Raw genomic sequence first — 18,782 nt, forward strand, 5'->3', positions numbered from 1 at the left:
GACAGCAGTGGGCTTGGAATCCCTCTTAGCGCCGCACAGCGCAGCAGGCCACTGTGCGCGGGGCTGCGCACTTGAAAGCTCTTCTCAAACCAGCTGAACGTGAGGTGGCCTTCAGAATGTTGCTACGCTCTTCGGAAATTGGCCAGGTGGCAATTGCAGTCTGTACAGCAGAAGGAGAAATATGTTGCTGGAAGCTGCAATAAATGCTAGATCTCAAGTAGAAGACACCTTCTGCCCCAAACTAATCGCTTGTTTTTCCTGCTTGCTTGTCTTAGACTGGTCTCACACCCTTAATGGAAGCAGCTTCGGGGGGATATGCAGAAGTGGGCAGAGTGCTGCTGGACAAAGGTGCAGATGTCAACGCTCCTCCAGTACCTTCCTCCAGAGATACAGCTTTAACCATTGCAGCAGACAAAGGGCACTACAAATTCTGTGAGCTTCTCATTAGCAGGTACTGTATTTGCAAGTGTGCTGCTTGGAGAAAAACACCTTAAATATGGCCTTACTTGGGCTAAGCTTTCCCAATATACAACAGTATTTCCCAGTATATACCACAGGGTAGAAAATGGAAAGGTTTTGTCTGTCAACTATTACTAGGTACTTTTTATTTGTCAAAAACGATCAGACAAACTTCTCTCTGGTGTTAGAGTGCTTGGTTTTGCCCAAATGGACTAAATGAGTTTTTCCTGCTTGTCTGAATCATGAACATGAAAAATAAACAATTTCTTTTAAGGTTTCCATATATGGTACTCATAATCATGACATGCAGCCATTTCAGATGGTAGCATTGAGTCCTTAAACAACGGAAGATGTGCACAAAACATAGGTCTCAATTACACTGAAAGTGCATCGTGACCAATCTAAAGAAAAAAGAAATCATTGTTTGCTGGGTACCTTCTGGGTCTGTCACTTTCCAAGCAGTAACGCTGGTTGTTGGCTTGCACTTGAAATGTCATAAGTTGTTCTGAGTAAACTAATGAAGGATACAGTGCACTGATGGATCGAGGTAATGAAGTAATTAGAGAAGCGTCAGAGACAGCTGACAAGCAGCTTGAATTAGAGTATTAAAAATGTTTTTAGGCTGAGTTGAAGCTCTTGGCAGCATCAGAACAAACAAAAACGTGATTTTGGAAAGTGAAGCACTGTGTGAATGCGTATGTCTGATGTGAAAAGGTGTATTGAATTTAACCTATTGTTCTTGTGTTGCGTGACCGCTCGATATCTGAAATGAAAATCTGGTCCAGAGTTTTGATTGAACGTGTTTGTTTTTGTAGAGGAGCTCACATTGATGTCCGTAACAAGAAGGGGAATACTCCGCTGTGGCTGGCAGCGAATGGAGGGCATCTAGACGTGGTCCAGCTGCTGGTTCAAGCTGGAGCTGATGTGGATGCTGCTGACAACAGGAAAATAACTCCTCTTATGGCAGCCTTCCGAAAGGTAGACTATGAAGTTCATCCTTCGTATTTGCTGATACTGTCTCGATCATCCCTATACAGTTGTTAGAAATAGAACATAGCTGACAAACTATTTAAAAATATGTCAGCCAATTTTAATACTTGGCTTTGAGTCCTCAAAAATAGATATGTGTGTCACCTGTATAATATCTGTGTTAAATTCTAGTAGAAATTTGCTTTATAGACACTTCATTGAGGCTGGTTCTCCTGGGTCTGTTGAGAGGTGAAAATTGCAGTGTACCTGTGCGGAGAGGAGGAATATGTAACAGAACTGGGGGGAAATTGGATGAGAGGATGAGCACTTCTACCAAAAAAAAAAAAAGCGTGGTTTAGCCCGATTTGACTCTAGAGATAATTGTTGTTAGGAAGGAAGTGTAGTTCAAGTGCTGCAGTACTTGAAACGTTGCAGATGGCTGTAGGAGCCTGCAACTGTGAAGTTGCCAGGGCTGGGCATTGGAAAACTACCGAAATAAAAGGCAGAAGTTTGTGACAGTATGGCTGCAGCAAGGGGAACTTGGCAACAGCTACCGTAATTGCTTGCCTTCTCTTCTGTCATGAACATGAAGGAATGTCCCTTGCTAGTTTAGGTGGTGATAGAGATGAAAAACAAAAAAGAAAAAAAAGTAATGGTTGGGAGCACCATTTGAAGGAGTTGAAAATAAATATTCTGCTATGAGGGTTTGGACTATAGTGCTTTTCAGCAAACCAGAAGCAGCTGGCCTGATGAAGACGCGGTGTCCTTGAAATTTCTTTTTCAGGGTCATGTGAAAGTGGTGCGCTACCTAGTGAAAGAAGTAAACCAGTTTCCATCAGACTCGGAATGCATGAGATACATAGCAACAATTACTGATAAGGTAAGATGGTAAAAATAAACATCCTAGAGAAGGAATAGTGTTGTGACTCAAGTTTGGAGTCCATGTTATGTATGGTCTTTAGCTTCCTGGCACACCAGATTTCAGCCAAATGATGAGTCCCATGAGAATTTTTCAGAAAAAAACATTGCAAAAAATGGGAACACACAGCTACAGTAACTTTGTGCGCCTCAGTGCTCTGAGAGCAGTAGCAAAGGTGGTGTTATTTATTATCTCTGCTTATTTTGAAGTATTCTCCTTCACTCTGCTCCGCTTTCCTGCGTGTTGAGCGAGTTTGTACGGAGTTTGTGGTGATTTTTGCAGTAGGGTGGAGGTAACAGAAGGAATTTCTGCTAAGAGCGTGTGAGCTGAAGTATTCACCATTTTGTGAAAAAAGTTTGGACTAGGAAGAAGATGGAAAACATAATTGACAGTGAAGTGGTTTCTTACAGCATATTAAGTGGACCGCTGCACTTCTCTGTGGAGGTTCAGTTTTATTCAGTTTATCTTCGGACCAGGTGAGCAGGGCAAAAACTATTTTGTAATAAGAGAAATGAGGCCGTAACGCTTCTGTCTCTTCACTGATCCTCTGCGCTGCAGTTGAGTTGTCTCCTTCCTGGGCATGACGTTGTGATGAGCGTGTTGAGGCTGAGGAGGTGCTAATATTTAAATCAGTTGGTGTTTCATTGGCAGTGGCGGTGAGCGCTGTCTGCTCCCGTGATGCACCTTGTGCCTTTAAACGTTTTTTCAGCGATGCAGCCCATAGAGGTTTATGAGTAGTACTACAATACTGTAATATTCACGTATTTCCCAGGTGTCTACAAAAAAACCTACACGCTGTTTTAGGATATACTTTTATTTCTGTAGTCGCTTGACCTTTCAGACCCTTAGCCTTTTCATTCGTAACGTTTTTTGGTCTTGGTAATGGGCATAGATGAGGAACTGTCTTTGTACCGTTAATAGCACACTGCGACATAGATTACTGATTGCACGTCACACCTCTGACTGGAAGATCAGTTTGCAAGATTGGGCACAAAGAGGAGCTTATTGAAGGAAATCTTAAGTTCTCCCTTAAAAAGCTCCTGTGCAAGTAGTGCAGCAGTTATTAAATTGGGGTCATGCACTCAAAGACATGCAATGTTACTTTTTCAAACAGAAGGTTGATGTCCTTTGTCCTTCTAGGAGATGCTGAAGAAGTGCCACCTGTGTATGGAATCAATTGTTCAAGCCAAAGATAGACAGGCTGCTGAAGCCAACAAAAATGCGAGCATTCTTTTAGAGGAACTGGACTTGGAGAAGGCAAGTTGAAAGAGTTTGGAGCTGTGAATATTTATTTGATAGAATTCCAACTTCACGTTCCTTCAAGATTGTAAGATCGGTGAAAGTATGTATTAAAGTATAGACGTATGTTTAATTGTTATAACTGGAGTTTGTAAAGCTGTGCATCTTGCTGTTCAGGTAATCTTTGAACGTGACTTCGACTGTTATTCAGAGAAATTGGATTAAGAAACTCTGATATAACTATTTCCCCCGGAATAATACCGTACCAAAAGAAGAATTTCTGAGTGTCATTTTTTTGTGAAGTGCATAATAGATTTAAGAAACTACAATATAACTATTTCCCCCGGAATAATACTGTACCAAAAGAAGAATTTGAGTCATTTTTTTGTGAAGTGCATAATAGATAGTCTTTTTCTGGTCACATTGGTATGGATTATAGGTCTAAACCCTGTTTTGCATCTTTAATACTAAAAAAATGTACTAATAATATTACTAGAAACCTTAGTACTGCAGTAGAAACCTAATGGAAAAAAGAAGTGCAAGTATAGTGTCAAACAAGCGCACAGTTTATATTCAGGCTAGCTGAAACCATCCCGTGTTCTAATCTTTGAAAGGGAGTCAGGTGGTGTTTGGACTGTGCTGCTGGGACTCACAAGGTTACACCAAGAATCATGAAAATACATCTTGGGAAACTCTGATTTAAGTTTATAGTATGTCTGTCCTCTGTTTTTACACTAACCTGTTGTGAAAATCAGTCAACGATCTGTTTGGTAGAAGTAAACATGTAAAAATACATATCGTAGAGGATTTAGCTTCTGTTTTGTAAATGTGTTAGTCTAAAATGCAAGTTCAGCTTGGGAGGAAATAGCAGACCTTTGCATTTCTTGAAACACATGGGACATCTTGTAATACTGTTGCATGTGCTTGACTCGTAGCTAAGGGAAGAAAGCAGGAGACTGGCTTTGGCTGCCAAAAGAGAGAAAAGAAAGGAGAAAAGGAGGAAGAAAAAAGAGGAACAAAGACGAAAACTAGAAGAAATAGAAGCAAAAAATAAAGAGAATTTTGAACTTCAAGCTGCTCAGGAGAAAGAGAAGCTAAAAGCTGAAGGTGATTTAAAATAGTTGCCTTATTTTTAAAACATGGCCTTGATTTTATTCCCAGTATTAAAAACTGTTTTTCATGTCAAAACTTGAATACAAGCTTTTTTATGACCCACTGAGCTTTCCTTTTGTTCACCTTTTCTATTAAGCCTGTAGATTAGCACGATGGCTTTTTTAGTGTCTTGCTGTGGCATGGAACTGGCGCCAGTAGCTTTGGTGAGAGCTACAGGCTAACTTTACCGTGGGGATGCTGTTGGCTTGTTTGGTTTTTTTTTTTTAATTCCGGGTCTCAAAGCTTTTTAAACCAGGTCAGTTGTTGGTTTTTTAGCTCCCAAACAGAATGATGATAATTATTTATCTGGAAAAAAAAAAAAGGCAGTATGGAAAGTTCAACTATGTATCATTCTTTTCTTGCCCGTCAAAACCTGTATCTTTTGTATCTCAGGGCAATGAAGTTTATATGGTGTACTAAGAAATGGTTTTCACTAATTGTTCTCTCACTCTGAGATGCTGAAAGAAAAGGAAGACGTGACAATTTTCTTAATGTCGTTTTATATGCTTGTTTATGTCCCCTAATCGCTTGCGTCTGTCTTCCCATGCCTGAATTCAATTTACCATTATTAAATTGCTACTGCATTTGTTCCAAGAAAAGAATGAGATTCTGTATGACTTAGCGTAAACAAGGGGAGAGGCTCCATGGTGTGGCATATAGGATAGTTTTACGGATGTCCACACGAGCTTCCTCAAGCCAGCTAAGTCAGCACTGCTTTTTCACTCTTCCATCAGATGATCCAGAGGTGCCGATGGAGCCTCCCAGTGCTACCACTACAACCACCATAGGTATATCTGCAACTTGGACAACATTAGCAGGGTCCCACGGGAAGAGGAATAATACCATCACCACAACAAGCTCCAAAAGGAAAAACAGGAAAAACAAAGTGACCCCTGATAACGTTCAGATTATATTTGATGATCAGCTCCCAATTTCCTATAGCCAACCGGAAAAAGTGAATGGTGAATCTAAGAGCAGCAGTACTAGTGAAAGTGGTGATAGTGACAATATGAGGATTTCCAGCTGTAGCGACGAAAGCAGCAATAGCAACAGCAGCCACAAAAGTGACAATCATTCTTCCACAGCCGTTACTAACACGCAGAGCAACAAAAAGCAACCGTCGGTTCTTGTCACTTGTCCAAAGGATGAGAGGAAAGCAGTTACTGGCAAATCATCCATGAAGTAAGTTGCTGTGACGGTGAATGCCACTTTAAGGTGCTTATTCCCCTACGCGTGGACGCTCTGCCCTTGTCATCACGGACTTGCGTTCTTAAATCGGTTGTTAGGAGGTCGATGAGGTGGTGCGTCCTTGCTGTAGTCTGTATGAAGAGTATAAACATAGTTGCAGTATGAACTTGAACTTAGTAGTAGGTTTGAAAGCGAGAACCATGGGTTTGGATCTGGAGTTATAGAATTGCTGGGTTGCTTTAAGAGGTAAGCATCTCAATTCAAGCCACTTCTTAATAATACTGTGCTTCGGTGCTAAAAGAGAAAAATGGGGGGGAAGGGGCTGAAGAATGGGCAAAACTCAAGTCATTCTTCTTTTGTTTTTTATTTGACTGCATAATGACAGCATTTAATTTCTTTTAAAGGTTGTCGGAAGTTATAAGTGAGGTGACGAGTAATTCCTTGTCCACTTGCACAAAATCCGGTCCTTCTCCCCTTTCTTCTCCGAATGGAAAGCTAACCATTGCTAGTCCTAAACGTGGCCAGAAAAGGGAGGAAGGATGGAAGGAAGTTGTGAGAAGGTAAGCAAAACATTCCCCTAACTCCCCTGTGTTAATGTCCTTTTTCAGAACGTTTTTGCCTAGTGTAGCCCTCTCCGGGGTTGCTGAGTGACCACCTTCTTAGTGGACCTGATAGATGTCACAAAATGACTGCTACGTAGGTTGACTTGTGAATTACAACATGGTTTTCACCAATCTGCCCTCTGCTTCATGTTATCGAAGCATTTCCAAGTTAATGTTATTTTGTTTTTTGTGTAGATCCAAGAAGGTTTCTGTTCCATCAACTGTCATTTCCAGAGTCATTGGCAGAGGAGGATGTAACATCAATGCGATACGTGAGTGCACGGGAGCGCACATAGACATTGACAAACAGAAGGACAAAACTGGAGATAGAATAATAACGATAAGGTAAGCAGGCTGCTTGATTTGCTCATTCTTTTGGGCCTTTTTTCATAGTAGAACGTTTTTATGCACAGAAAAATGCAAAGGCTTGACGTCGTCGTCCCTTGCAAGGTCACGTTGAGACAGTCAGCTCTTCGAGGCAGGGGAGATGAATGGGGTGGGGAAACAGAACAACTGTCGGTTGGTACCGTCGCCTGCGTACAAAGGAAGACTTGAGATAAGGTGGATCATAAACATTAGGATTCTGCATTTAGACCTGTTAAGACATGGCTAACTATATAGGTGTGTTGAGGGATGTAAACGTGTTAACCATTTGAGTTTTTTGGGAGTTAAGAGTTTTCAGCTTGAGCTTCTTCAATAATGATCAGCAGCAAGAACATGCCGAGCTCAGCCTTCAGATAGAGAGTTATTTTTCTGTCTTTGTTAGCGTGACAGAAGACGGGCTGGATCATGTGTTGGAGGTACTTGGCTATAATGCATGTAAATGCTTTAGATGCGCTTTCCCTTTGCCCTTCCTTTTTATAGAGGTGGCACAGAATCAACAAGACAGGCCACACAGTTGATCAATGCTTTGATTAAGGATCCAGATAAGGAGATTGATGAACTCATTCCAAAGAATCGTTTGAAAAGTTCGGCTGCCAACTCCAAAATAGGGTCATCAACACCTGCTGCCACTACAGCTGCTAACAGTTCTCTCGTGGGCATCAAAGTGACCACCGTAGCTGCTTCGTCAACATCTCAGACTGCCTCCGCACTCACCGTGCCTGCAATTTCTTCAGCATCCACTCACAAAACCATTAAGAACCCAGTGAATAACGTGCGGCCTGGTTTCCAAGTTTCTCTTCCATTAGCATATCCTCCTCCGCAGTTTGCACACGCTCTGCTGGCTGCTCAGACTTTCCAGCAAATCCGTCCGCCTCGGTTGCCCATGACACACTTCGGAGGTACTTTCCCACCAGCTCAGTCCACGTGGGGTCCGTTTCCAGTTAGGCCGTTGAGCCCCGCAAGAGCTACCAACTCACCGAAACCTCACATGGTGCCTCGCCATAACAGTCAGAACAGCAGCGGTTCTCAGGTGAATTCGGCAAGTTCTTTGACGACTAGTCCAACAGCTACGACAAGTTCAGTGGCTTCTACTGTGCCTGGTTCTTCTGCAAACGGCAGTCCAAGTTCCCCTTCAGTCAGAAGACAGCTTTTTGTCACGGTGGTGAAGACATCGAACGCCACGACGACCACAGTGACAACCACGGCGAGTAACACGAGCACAGCGCCTACGAACGCCACGTATCCAATTCCTACTGCCAAAGAACACTACCCTGCATCTTCCCCATCATCTCCTTCTCCTCCTGCGCAGCCAGCAGGTGTTTCCAGAAGCAGTCCTTCCGACTGTGCGGCAACCTCTCCCAATAAAGGTGCGCCTCCGTCTGATCCAGAAGCGGGTAGTCCGCCAGCGGTGGAAACGAGCAGCTCGACCAGCAGTAGGCAGCCCAGTTCTGGTACCGGCAGCTCATCTGTGCACCCTGCTCATCAGCAGCCGCCGGGAGCTCCTCTGCAAGAGGCCAGACCCCCTCTTCAGCAACCTCAGGTTCCTGCACCAGATCCTCGAATGGTTGTGCCTCCAAATATAGTAGCGACAAGCTCATCTGCTCCCGTGGCAGGTCCAACAAACGCCCCGATGACCTATCCCATGTCTCAGACGTCAATGGGGTCTTCTCAGCCTGCGGCTAAGATGGAAACCCCGGCCATCAGACCGCCTGTCCATGGAACCGGTAGCGTCCATAAGAATCCAGCTCCTGTGCAAAATTCTTCTGTCGCAGTCCTCAACGTTAATCACATCAAAAGGCCCCACAGTGTTCCTTCTTCAGTGCAGCTTCCTTCTACCTTAAGTACACAAAGTGCTTCTCAGAATTCAGCCCATCCAGCGAACAAGTCTATGGGTAACAATTTCAGTGCTACTTTACCGTTTGGGCCCTTTAGTACGTTGTTTGAGAACAGTCCTACGTCTGCTCATGCCTTCTGGGGTGGTTCCGTTGTTTCATCTCAGACAACGCCAGAGTCTATGCTATCAGGAAAGTCTTCATTTTTGCCAAATTCAGATCCTTTACATCAGTCTGATACTTCCAAAGCCCCAGGTTTTAGGCCACCGTTACAGAGGCCAGCTCCAAGTCCCTCAGGTAAGTCCTTGTTTGTCTTCACGCTTTAATAATACTTACGTAATAACTGCTGCATGTTTTTATTTTGAACACGCCGTACTTTATGCCTCAGCTTTTGTGGTTGTTTATAGTAAATCACTGTCTGCCCCGCAACGAAAGGGTGCTGCAACATATTTCTTTGTTGACTCTGTAAGCAAAGCTGAGTTCATCTTCCTTTTAAGTGCCACCTGTCAAATCTAATAACTATTTTGCAGCTGATGAACTTGATAAAAGTCAAGCCGAGGCATCCTTTTTACTATTCCAGTCTACTTTTCTGCATTAGATGATGTAATAAAACACTTGACTGTTGTTTCCACCTCCCTTCCCTACCACCAGCTATTAACTATTCCAGTTTGTGATAACTTGCTTCTTGGCCCGAGGCTGCAGGAAAATATGCGGCACCTTCAAAGTGTTAGAATGATTAAAAAAAAAATTCTGTTTTGATTTGAACTTGTAATAAGAGGTCTGTTTTCTTAACACCTAAATTTGATGAAAAAACTTAATATCATGGACTTTCTGAATTCTGTAGCGAGATGCAAAAAGGCCCAGGGCTTGTCACACAACTTGCTCTGCAGCTCCCAGAAAGTACACACGCAGTTGGTATCGTCTGTGCATGTTTTAGTAGGACCTGTGAGTTGTTCATGAATCTAGAGAGAAAACAGCTAGCTCCTTCGTATTTTGTGAATATCATGGTGTTGAGCAGCTTCTGAGGCGCACTCTGTGAATTCTGTTAACTTAGTATACTACTGAGCGTTTCGACGTTGGCACGCTCGATGCTGCCTGTCAGTTGAGTTTGCCCGTTCGTTCCCGAGCAAAAATAGTACTCTACGCATGTACCTCAACAGTTTCCCTGCTGGAAGGCTGCAGACATGACAGATGAACGGGGAGGCGTCTAGGGAGTCAGGGAGTGTTACGTTGTTCCTTCGTAGGAAAGAAACCCCTGAGAGCCTGAAGAATTTGGCAAAAACTCAAGGTTGGCTCTTGATAAGGGATGATGCAGAGGAGGCGGGTGCTGGGCTTCTTGATTCTGCTGCCTGTCACTGCTTCCGGGAATTATTTTTACTTTTTCGTAGCTGAAATTATAAATATAAATCTCTTTTCTCGTGCATTATGAGCAGTAGAAAGATGCGAGCGCCAGAGCAGTTGGGTGGTAGCAATAGCTTCCTTGATAGTTGTTGAAACTTAAAATCCTGTTTTTCCCTTTCTTCTTTGAGGAGAATATTAAGGGAGTCGCGATTCTTGTATTTTGAATACCTTGACGAATTGGTGCCACTTGGTCTTAATAAAATACTGTTTTCTTAAGCAAGTTAAAACGTATCCCTGGGTTGGGAAAAAAACACTTCAAGTGTTGATCTTGGTGTATATAGACATTCTCTAAACCAAAAAATGAATGGAGAAAGCCTTCAAATCTTTAGTATTATTTCCACTGTTCTTGGTACAAAATCATACTTTCTAAACCTACAAAATTTAAATCGCAAGTTGATAAAACGATCAGTTAGTTTTCCAATGTCCAGTTATATCAGACCATGTATTATATTCCCTTAATTTATTTGAATTCGAGCTATCTGCATGATAATCTAAGACGCCTTCTTGATTTATCTGTGCAGCGCTACTGCCCCGTACTATCAAGACTTGCAGAGTGTGAAGCTTAAGACTCACGGTTCTCTTAGGAAAATAGTAACACACCCCCAACAATTGATTGGCTAAAAGTTTTCCTTCTTTCTTGATTATTTCCGTGATATGGGTGGCCTCTGCACAGATTTTGCGGTCCTGAGAGTCACTTGTGCCTATTTCTCTCCTAGGTATTGTCAGTATGGATTCACCCTACGCTTCTGTAACACCTTCTTCTACGCACCTGGGTAATTTTGCTTCAAACCTTTCGGGAGGTCAGATATACGCGCCTGGGACACCTCTTGGCGGAGCACCTGCAGCTGCTAATTTTAACAGACAGCATTTTTCCCCTCTTAGTTTATTGCCTCCATGTTCATCAGCATCAAATGGTGAGTTCTGGTCAGCGGGGACCTTGTTGAGAAGCTATTGTACGAATCAAGTGGCCTCATGCACTGCCTGTTTTGGGCAGGCTTTTCTAGTTTTGGTCGGTTTTAACTTCAGGTTTTTATATGGTTTTTAAACCTGTAGGCCATGGCGGATTCTGAGATAAAATTTTCTTGTGCAAGTGCTGATGTCTAGGGTGGGTTTTTTAGCAGCCACGGTCATGCTGTTGCCGAGTTCCTTATTCTTGCTGCAGTTAACTCCAGCAAAGAAAAGCTTGGGGGTTTGGTTTGTGAAGGTAATATTCCAAGAGTGAGCTGTGTAAACCTTGTAATGATGTTTTCCTAAAGCTAGCTCAACAGTGGTGATTGTTTAGTTTTTCTGATGTTCTTAAAACAGAACTGTGTCATGTATTGCAGGAAAAAATACTTCGGGCAAGTTCCGGTACCTTCCTCAGTGTTTGGCCCCTGCAGTTTTGAGCACGTAGTGGAGTTTTTTGCACAGAAAACAAAGTGTTGAGTGCTGGCTTATTCAGGGAACAATTTAGTCTGTTTTACTGGCAAAAATAATGACAAACAAAACCCACAAAAAACTCCCACAGAGAACAAATCAGGATTAAAAAACAAACCAAACACCACAAACCCAACCCCGCCCAACAACAACATGGGATTATTTCAGCTACGCTTTTGGGTATAATCCTCAAATTCTCTATTGCTGATACACAGTAATGCTTAGTTAAGATTTCAACTGTCTGTTGTCATCGGTTGTGGTGGATGAGCTGGCAGGGCATGATAATCATTTTATGTAAGAGACTCAGTCGTTGGTGAACGTCTCTCTGATCGGAAAGTAAAAGCGTTAAAATTATCCTGAAGCGTTTGCTGTATGAATCTGGCATTAGGAAGCTCCCCATTTTCACTTGTTTGCCGTACGGCTGGGCGTGAAAGGATAGGGTTGTGGTGACTGGAGAGGATCTGTCTGCTGTCACTAAGTGCTCTCGTTGCTCTTGTTGCAGAATCTCCTGCTCAGTCCGTGTCTTCTGGAGTAAGGGCACCATCTCCCACCCCTTCAGCAGTGTCCTTGGGATCGGAAAAACCCAGTACTGTTTCTCAGGACAGAAAAGTTCCTGTTCCGATTGGGACTGAACGGTCTGCACGTATTAGACAAACTGGAACTTCTACTCCATCTGTTATCGGGAGCAATTTAGCTGCTCCAGTGGGACATAGTGGGATCTGGTCCTTCGAAGGCATAGGTGGCAATCAAGGTACGTGCTGTTAATAGATGTCCCTGCGCTTGCAATTGCCCGCAATACTGTCTTTTCCGTACTTGCTTTTGGAGCTCTAGGAGGATGCAGAAGTGCGTGCCTGACAGTGCAGGAGTGCTGCTTCCACAGGAGTTGAAGCAGGGGCTACAGTTTCCCCTCCCATCCGCGTAATTGTGTTTTCACAAGGTTTCAGAAAACCTCAGGGGTTCAGAAACACCCTGGCTGTGAGGATTTGCTACTCAAAGAAAGAAATAACAGGGAAAATAGAGCTACAGGGTTTACAGGGCTGAACTGAGTGGGGATCATTGGACTTAGGAAGAGGGGAAATGAAGGATGTCACAGAACTACTGTGTATTTTCTTTCTGTTCAAAAGCAGATTCTTTTGTACGATATGGGTTAATAGTTAAATTTAATTGGTAGTCAAGATGGAACTTTTTGTTCTGAGGATTGTGCAATTTATGTCTTTGTGAATTGGAAGTCTTCCACATCAGAGTTTTCTTTGTTATTTCCAGGTGCCTTTTGCATTTTACTAACTCTCTGTAGTCACACAGAACTCAGTATTTCAGGATTCCTTAAAACCTTAAGTTACTGATGGGACACCTTTTCTCAGCAAACACTTCCGGAGTCTTAGATGCAATTTACAGGAAACTGCTGATTTTTTTTTTTTAAAGTTGTTTTTGGGGTGGCTTTTTTTTTGTTTGTTTAGTTTGGATTTGGGTTATTTTTTGCTTGGGATCAGTGGGAGGGAATCGTGAGACCATGTTGGGTGGAACCTCTGGAGGTCGTGTCAGCCTCCTGCACAATATGGGATTTGCTGTGAGGTCGGACCAGGTTGCTCAGGGCTTTATCCAATCTTAGCTTGAAAACCTCTGAGGATGGAAACTGCTCAACCTCGCTGAAAAACCTGTTCCACTGCTTGGCTGAGGACTCCAAACAGCTTAAGGGTTTAATAAAGTGACAGTCTACATGCTTTGCGTGCGATGAGTATAACAACCGCTGAACAACCTGTTCCACTGCTTGGCTGAGGAGTCCAAACAGCTTAAGGGTTTAATAAACTGACTGTCTACATGCTTTGCGTGCGATGAGTATACTGTCACGGGGGGGGAAGGGGGGTTCTCCCAAATCTAAAATAGACTGGATGTACACAAACGTTTTGTCACTTCACCAGTGGTGTTTTCCGCATCTGAGTAGAGAGAGGCTGTTCATCAGTAGGTCTCCAGAAATGGAATATTATTTGTATTGTCTAGGTGTAGAAGTTGCCCTTTATGTCCGTCTTGGCTTCCGGAATGCTGCTTTCTTCCTACTTTGTTCAATCACTTAAACATTGTGATTTTCAGTTGAGAATGGGATTGGCTCTTCTCTTCTTGAGTACTAGGATGGCTTATGAAAGGTTTCTGTATTCCTCTCTGCCCTTCCAAATATAATTTCCTTATGTTTTGTTCTGAAAAAATGGCTTTGTGGGTGTCTGTAGTGTGAACTGTAGTAACAATGGCAGGTTGCCTCTGATGAATTCGTGTAATTAGAACATGAGCACATGTTTCCAGCTGGTTGTCTTCTCGTTTTGCTTTTCAGAAGTACTTCTCTGTCTCTTAGTTTATTAAATAATTTGGGAAAAAATGGTAATAAAGTGGAGCAAATAGTCTACATAGCACAAATGCCAGCTTTCCCTTTCAAATGAAAGAAAGTTGCAGAGGTGATGCTTTGGTTGCGTATAACTGTTCAAAACTCCTTGCACTGGCGCAGGGTTCCTGCTGGGGAGTGACTTTTGGTGCAGGTGTCACTTCTGATGCTTTCCATCCCGTGTGCCCCTGGGTTTTAATGCAGGTAGATGCACAGGAACTGTGAGCCGAGCAAATGTCATTCTTAGAAATGTTAGGGTGTGCAGACATTTAGGCTGGAAAATGGATGATTAGCGGGTGTCATGTCTCATGCTGTTGCTGTGTCTGTTCTTAGATAAAGTGGACTGGTGTCACAGCGGAATGGGGAGCCACATGATCCACAGGCCCATGTCGGATCCAGGGGTGTTCTCGCACCAAGCCATGGAGAGAGACAGCACGGGAATCGTAACGCCTTCCGGTACATTCCATCAGCCCGTTCCTGCAGGATACATGGACTTCCCAAAAGTCGGGGTAATAACCTTTTGGCACTCAATATGGGTGGTTCCGCCTGATTCATGGGTCAGTGAGTGGGGCAGGACTCGGTGTTGTTCTAGTTCCGTGTGCAGCTGCACGTGTGTAAGCTGAAACGCTGGCTAGCCTTCCTGGTATAGCTTGTCCGTGATATAATAAATACATGCATAGAGAAGTTTTTTCTTAAATTTGATGTTTCACTGTTGCTTTAAGAGGGAGAATTTCTTTAACACGAATCCCCTTTTGTCATTCTGTATGTGCAGTGGTAGCGGTGTTTATGAATACATACTGATTCTTGCTTTTTTCCTTCCCCGAAGGGTATGCCTTTTTCTGTGTATGGGAACGCAATGATTCCTCCTGTAGCCCCCATCGCAGATGGTACTGGAGGCCCTATATTTAACGGGCCTCATGCTGCTGACCCATCTTGGAACTCGCTGATAAAGATGGTTTCAAATTCCACAGAAAATAACGGGCCTCAGACGGTAATTTTCCAGTTTTTATATCTGTAGTTTCGTTGTAATTTAAGAAACAGTGTGTTGAAGATAAGACCCTAGCTGTTAAAAAGTATGAAGATAAAGTGTAGTGTTTGTTCTTTTTGCTCGTGTCTCTGAGCAGCTGAAAGAGCCCCCCTACTCATGACAGCACCGAGTGCTGTACGTGCTTACTGACAACTTGTAAACATTAGTCATCTCTCCAAAAATAAGTGTAAGGTGTCCCGAGAAGAAATCGGCATCGCTCGGTTAATGCACTTCAGAGGAGTGTGCTGTAGTCAATTCTCTGAACGTACTTGGGCTTGAGAATGGGGAAGCTTCTTTCCAGCTGAGCTCGGAGAAGCTGTCCATTAGATCAGACACCTGCTTAATTACCGCAGATCTGCTTTTCTTTTTGATTGTGTTGTAAGCAAGTCTGGATACAAAAGAATTATACACTGTGTATTTTACATGATTTGTATCTGTGCAGTTCTGCGTTGGGGAAAACACAATCGATTTCCTTTTCTGAGAAAAGCAGTTTATTTGCTGTTGTGTAAGCTTTCCCTTCCCCAAAAGGCAAAACAGCGTTAGGGATAAAGGATTGTTACAGGGCTCCGAAAGGGACGATTTCTGTCCTCTGTTAGGAGTTCCCCTCAGAAGAGGGAGCAAGTAGCTCTGCTGCTCTCATCTTGCCTGGGTTGTAGGTTTGGCCCCTAAATATGATTTAGGTATAGGGATTATGTTTCCCTAAAACTCTGGTTTGTCCTTAGCCAGCAACTAATGCTATAATGGATCATCAGTAGCTCCTGTTATATTATATCCTGAGCTTATTTTTAATTATACAGTGAGCTCTGTCAGACTGTTACTAAATAAAGCTATTTCTGGACTTAATTTGCTTGGGAATCATCCAAGCTGCAAACAGCAGCTCCCGGCTCTGGCAGACCGTAGGCGTGCAGAAGAAGAGGCTGTCTGTTGTTTGGCCACAGTTCATGTACTGCTCTGAAGTGGCTCATGACTGTTACGAGGCGACTTCTGGTTTAGTGAGAAAACTGTCCCCCAAAGAAGGCTTTAGTTATTCTACGTGGGTTTCCCCAGAGCTGAGGCTGTTGGCATGCATTGGGGGAAAATAATTCCAGGTGCCAGAAATCAAGTTCTTGATTGTCTGGGCTTCCAAAGGCAAAGAGGAAAGATAGTCTCCTGCTCTGAAAGCTGGAGGTCTTCAGGCGCTGTCCCTGCAAATAATTTGGCACACGTACAGACTCCTGTTAATTCTTCTTGACGGCGGACCCGGCATGTTTCATGGGAGTACTTACTTCCATGGTCGAAAGGGATACATTTTTCCCTTGGAACAGTAAAATATATATTGTGTCAGTGTTGCTGTGATGGAGGAACTAGAGAGCATAATAGCTTAGATTTCTCTTTTTAATTTTGCAATGAAGGGAAGCAATCACGCTGGGTGACTGGTTTTTTGCACTAAGCAGAAAGGAAGAGGAAGACGGACACTTTGGACAAGGTGAAAAAGTACAGGCAGAAGGAGTGAAATTCGGTTTCTTCATTTTGTCACCTGAATCACAGCAGGATAAAACAAGCGCTGAAAGGAGCTCAGTGTAGTTGGATGATTGATTGCCACGTTGTAATTTTGACTTCAGAATTTTTGTGAGGAGCCCTGATGCGTGGTGTTAAACGAAGCTTTCTCTTTCAGGTGTGGACTGGAACTTGGACACCTCACATGAACAGTGTGCATATGAACCAACTTGGCTGAGTGGGATCAACTTGCGAGCCTTGAGATTCCTTTTTTGCGGAGGAAAACACAAGTGGCAGAAACAGTTTATGTGCTCCCAGATCATTCTACTGATGTGCTTGACTGAAGTGTGTAGGCTTTTTGCAGAAGAACTTACTAACTGACCTTTTTCTGTGAACATTGTGACCGCCCATTCCCCACCATCATACGTTTCAACTTAGTTAGCCTTTATTCTTTCCTTTCCTTTTTTTTTTTTTTTTGGACATAACTTTCTGTTGAAGCTGTTCTTTGGCTGGTTGGTTTTAGTACTGTAAACTGCTTCTGAGCAAACACAGAAATTTAGCAAAATTATGTAAACTTGATCCTGAAGTTTTAGAATGGCAAATAAATGTACAATTGTTTACATAACAAATGGCTAAGCAGAAAGTAAATTTCAATATGTCAGTATAGAGGCTCTACTTTATGTAGACTTAAATTAATGTGAGATATGTACCTTCATATTCAGAAATCTGGATGTTTCCTTCATACATTAAACTATTAATAAGCATAACTTTTCTACTTGTGTAATTTAAGTACATTATAAAAAAAAAAAAGGGGGGCATTTTCAGAGGGTTTTTTCCACATGTGTGTTGGATTTTTTTTTTTTTTTAAGAAGACATATGTCAGTTGTAACCAGATATTAAGAGTTTCCATTTTCCTTCTGTGAAAGGCTTTTCAGCAAAAACGCGCCTGAGAAAACAGCCTTTTAGCACACTGGGAGTCGTCTCCACACTGAACTCCCCTACTTGCCCGGTAAACATGGTAAATGTATCACGCTGCAGCATCTATTAAAAATTATTCTTACAGCTGGGTTGATGCAGCAAGGTCTGTTCTGTTCCACGAGTGCTCCCAGAGCTGCTGTTCCTCTGGTTCCTTCCTTTTGCCAACAACAGTCGTTTCAGAACATCGATCCTCGGTATTTGTTAGTTCAAGAATAAGACTCTGAACCTGCAGTTTTAGCAGAGCTTCTCTGATGAAAACGGGCTCCAAAGGAAGGCTGATTTCGGAGTAAGTCGTTCTCTTTCTACTAGACCATGTCTTGCTCTGAACTAGATTGCTGCTCTCTGAAGGTTTATTAGGAAAAGTCCAAGGGAGAACTTCCATACGGTTACCTTATCCACTTGCAGTTGCTTGGAGTGAGCAGCAGCACTGGAACGTGAAGTTTTGGGGGTCCTATGAGGGAAGACGCAGTCAGCAGTGGCACCCAGCTGCGAGCAGTTTGCGTATAGTTTAAGGTCGGATGTACAAGTTGGATGTATTTTTCCGCAGAACAGCGAGGGCAAGCGTGATCTCTTGCTGTTTATTCTGCACGGAGAACTGCTGAAGGAAAGATTGTTTGTCACTTGAAGTCAGGCTGTTGTCAGTTACCATCCTGAGAGATGCAGTCTGGGGAAGAAATGTCCCGCATGAGTAAAATGGTCTATCATTTAAGAAGTGCTATTTTATACCTACTACGGTACTCCTTGGGGAGCCTGAAGTTAAAAAAAAACAGCAAAACATTTTTTCGAAGAAACCTACTGCCTTTTAAATACTGTGGTATTTCTGAGGTGTCCAGGTTTGTGCATACGGATGGCCATAGACAAGCCTTTCAGTCGGGCTCTAAATAAACTTAAGCGCCTTTGCCCAGTTGTTTTCTCAATTGAAATACACTGTCTAAAGATCTGGGTATAGCAAAATGGACACCAAACTGAAGAGCTACTCAGAGCAAGGATTGAAACTCCATTTGAAATGAGAGATAGTCCATTACAGCATGTTCCTGTGAGTGAGGGGTAGTGCCCTTCCTTTCTTCCCTGTGAGCTTGAACCCTCTACAGGAATGCTTTGCATAACGTTTCAGTGCTTTTACAGATTATTTTCATTCTTAATCTGAAATATTCCAACTATTTAATAAAAAGATGAATCATGTGGGGCCTGGCTTGTGGGGTCCTGGGGCCTGAGGGGAGTCCGTACCATAAACAGGGTTTTTCCCTTAAAGGTTTTTCTTTTTTTAACGTTTTGAATGTAATGCTTTTCATTTGACCAATAAAAAAAAAAAGTGAGACGTGGCAGTTCCTTTTTTATGAAAGGAAAAGGTGTTTAGAGTGGTGGTGTT

At 42.9% G+C, this 18,782-nt stretch overlaps 2 protein-coding genes across 2 annotated transcripts in view; both read left to right on the top strand.

Annotated features, from left to right (window-relative positions):
* Positions 1-17,202, top strand: part of ANKRD17 (ankyrin repeat domain 17) — a 52,944-nt gene extending 35,742 nt beyond the window's left edge. The window contains exons 21-34 of the mRNA XM_009887107.1: positions 276-451; positions 1,275-1,437; positions 2,213-2,308; positions 3,488-3,604; positions 4,522-4,693; positions 5,473-5,920; positions 6,331-6,486; positions 6,724-6,873; positions 7,393-9,041; positions 10,862-11,059; positions 12,064-12,312; positions 14,266-14,441; positions 14,759-14,923; positions 16,614-17,202. Of these exons, the coding sequence (XP_009885409.1) occupies positions 276-451; positions 1,275-1,437; positions 2,213-2,308; positions 3,488-3,604; positions 4,522-4,693; positions 5,473-5,920; positions 6,331-6,486; positions 6,724-6,873; positions 7,393-9,041; positions 10,862-11,059; positions 12,064-12,312; positions 14,266-14,441; positions 14,759-14,923; positions 16,614-16,673 (3,975 nt within the window). The 3' untranslated portion in view covers positions 16,674-17,202. The remainder of the gene's footprint in view (positions 1-275; positions 452-1,274; positions 1,438-2,212; positions 2,309-3,487; positions 3,605-4,521; positions 4,694-5,472; positions 5,921-6,330; positions 6,487-6,723; positions 6,874-7,392; positions 9,042-10,861; positions 11,060-12,063; positions 12,313-14,265; positions 14,442-14,758; positions 14,924-16,613) is intronic.
* A 1,239-nt stretch (positions 17,203-18,441) lies between these two features.
* LOC104288322 (mitochondrial inner membrane protein COX18) overlaps positions 18,442-18,782 on the top strand; it is a 5,764-nt gene continuing 5,423 nt past the window's right edge. The window contains exon 1 of the mRNA XM_009887109.1: positions 18,442-18,449. Coding sequence (XP_009885411.1) covers positions 18,442-18,449 — 8 coding nt within the window. The remainder of the gene's footprint in view (positions 18,450-18,782) is intronic.

Source organism: Charadrius vociferus, unplaced genomic scaffold (genome assembly GCF_000708025.1).
Source record: "Charadrius vociferus isolate BGI_N301 unplaced genomic scaffold, ASM70802v2 scaffold376, whole genome shotgun sequence".
Lineage (NCBI taxonomy): Eukaryota > Metazoa > Chordata > Aves > Charadriiformes > Charadriidae > Charadrius > Charadrius vociferus.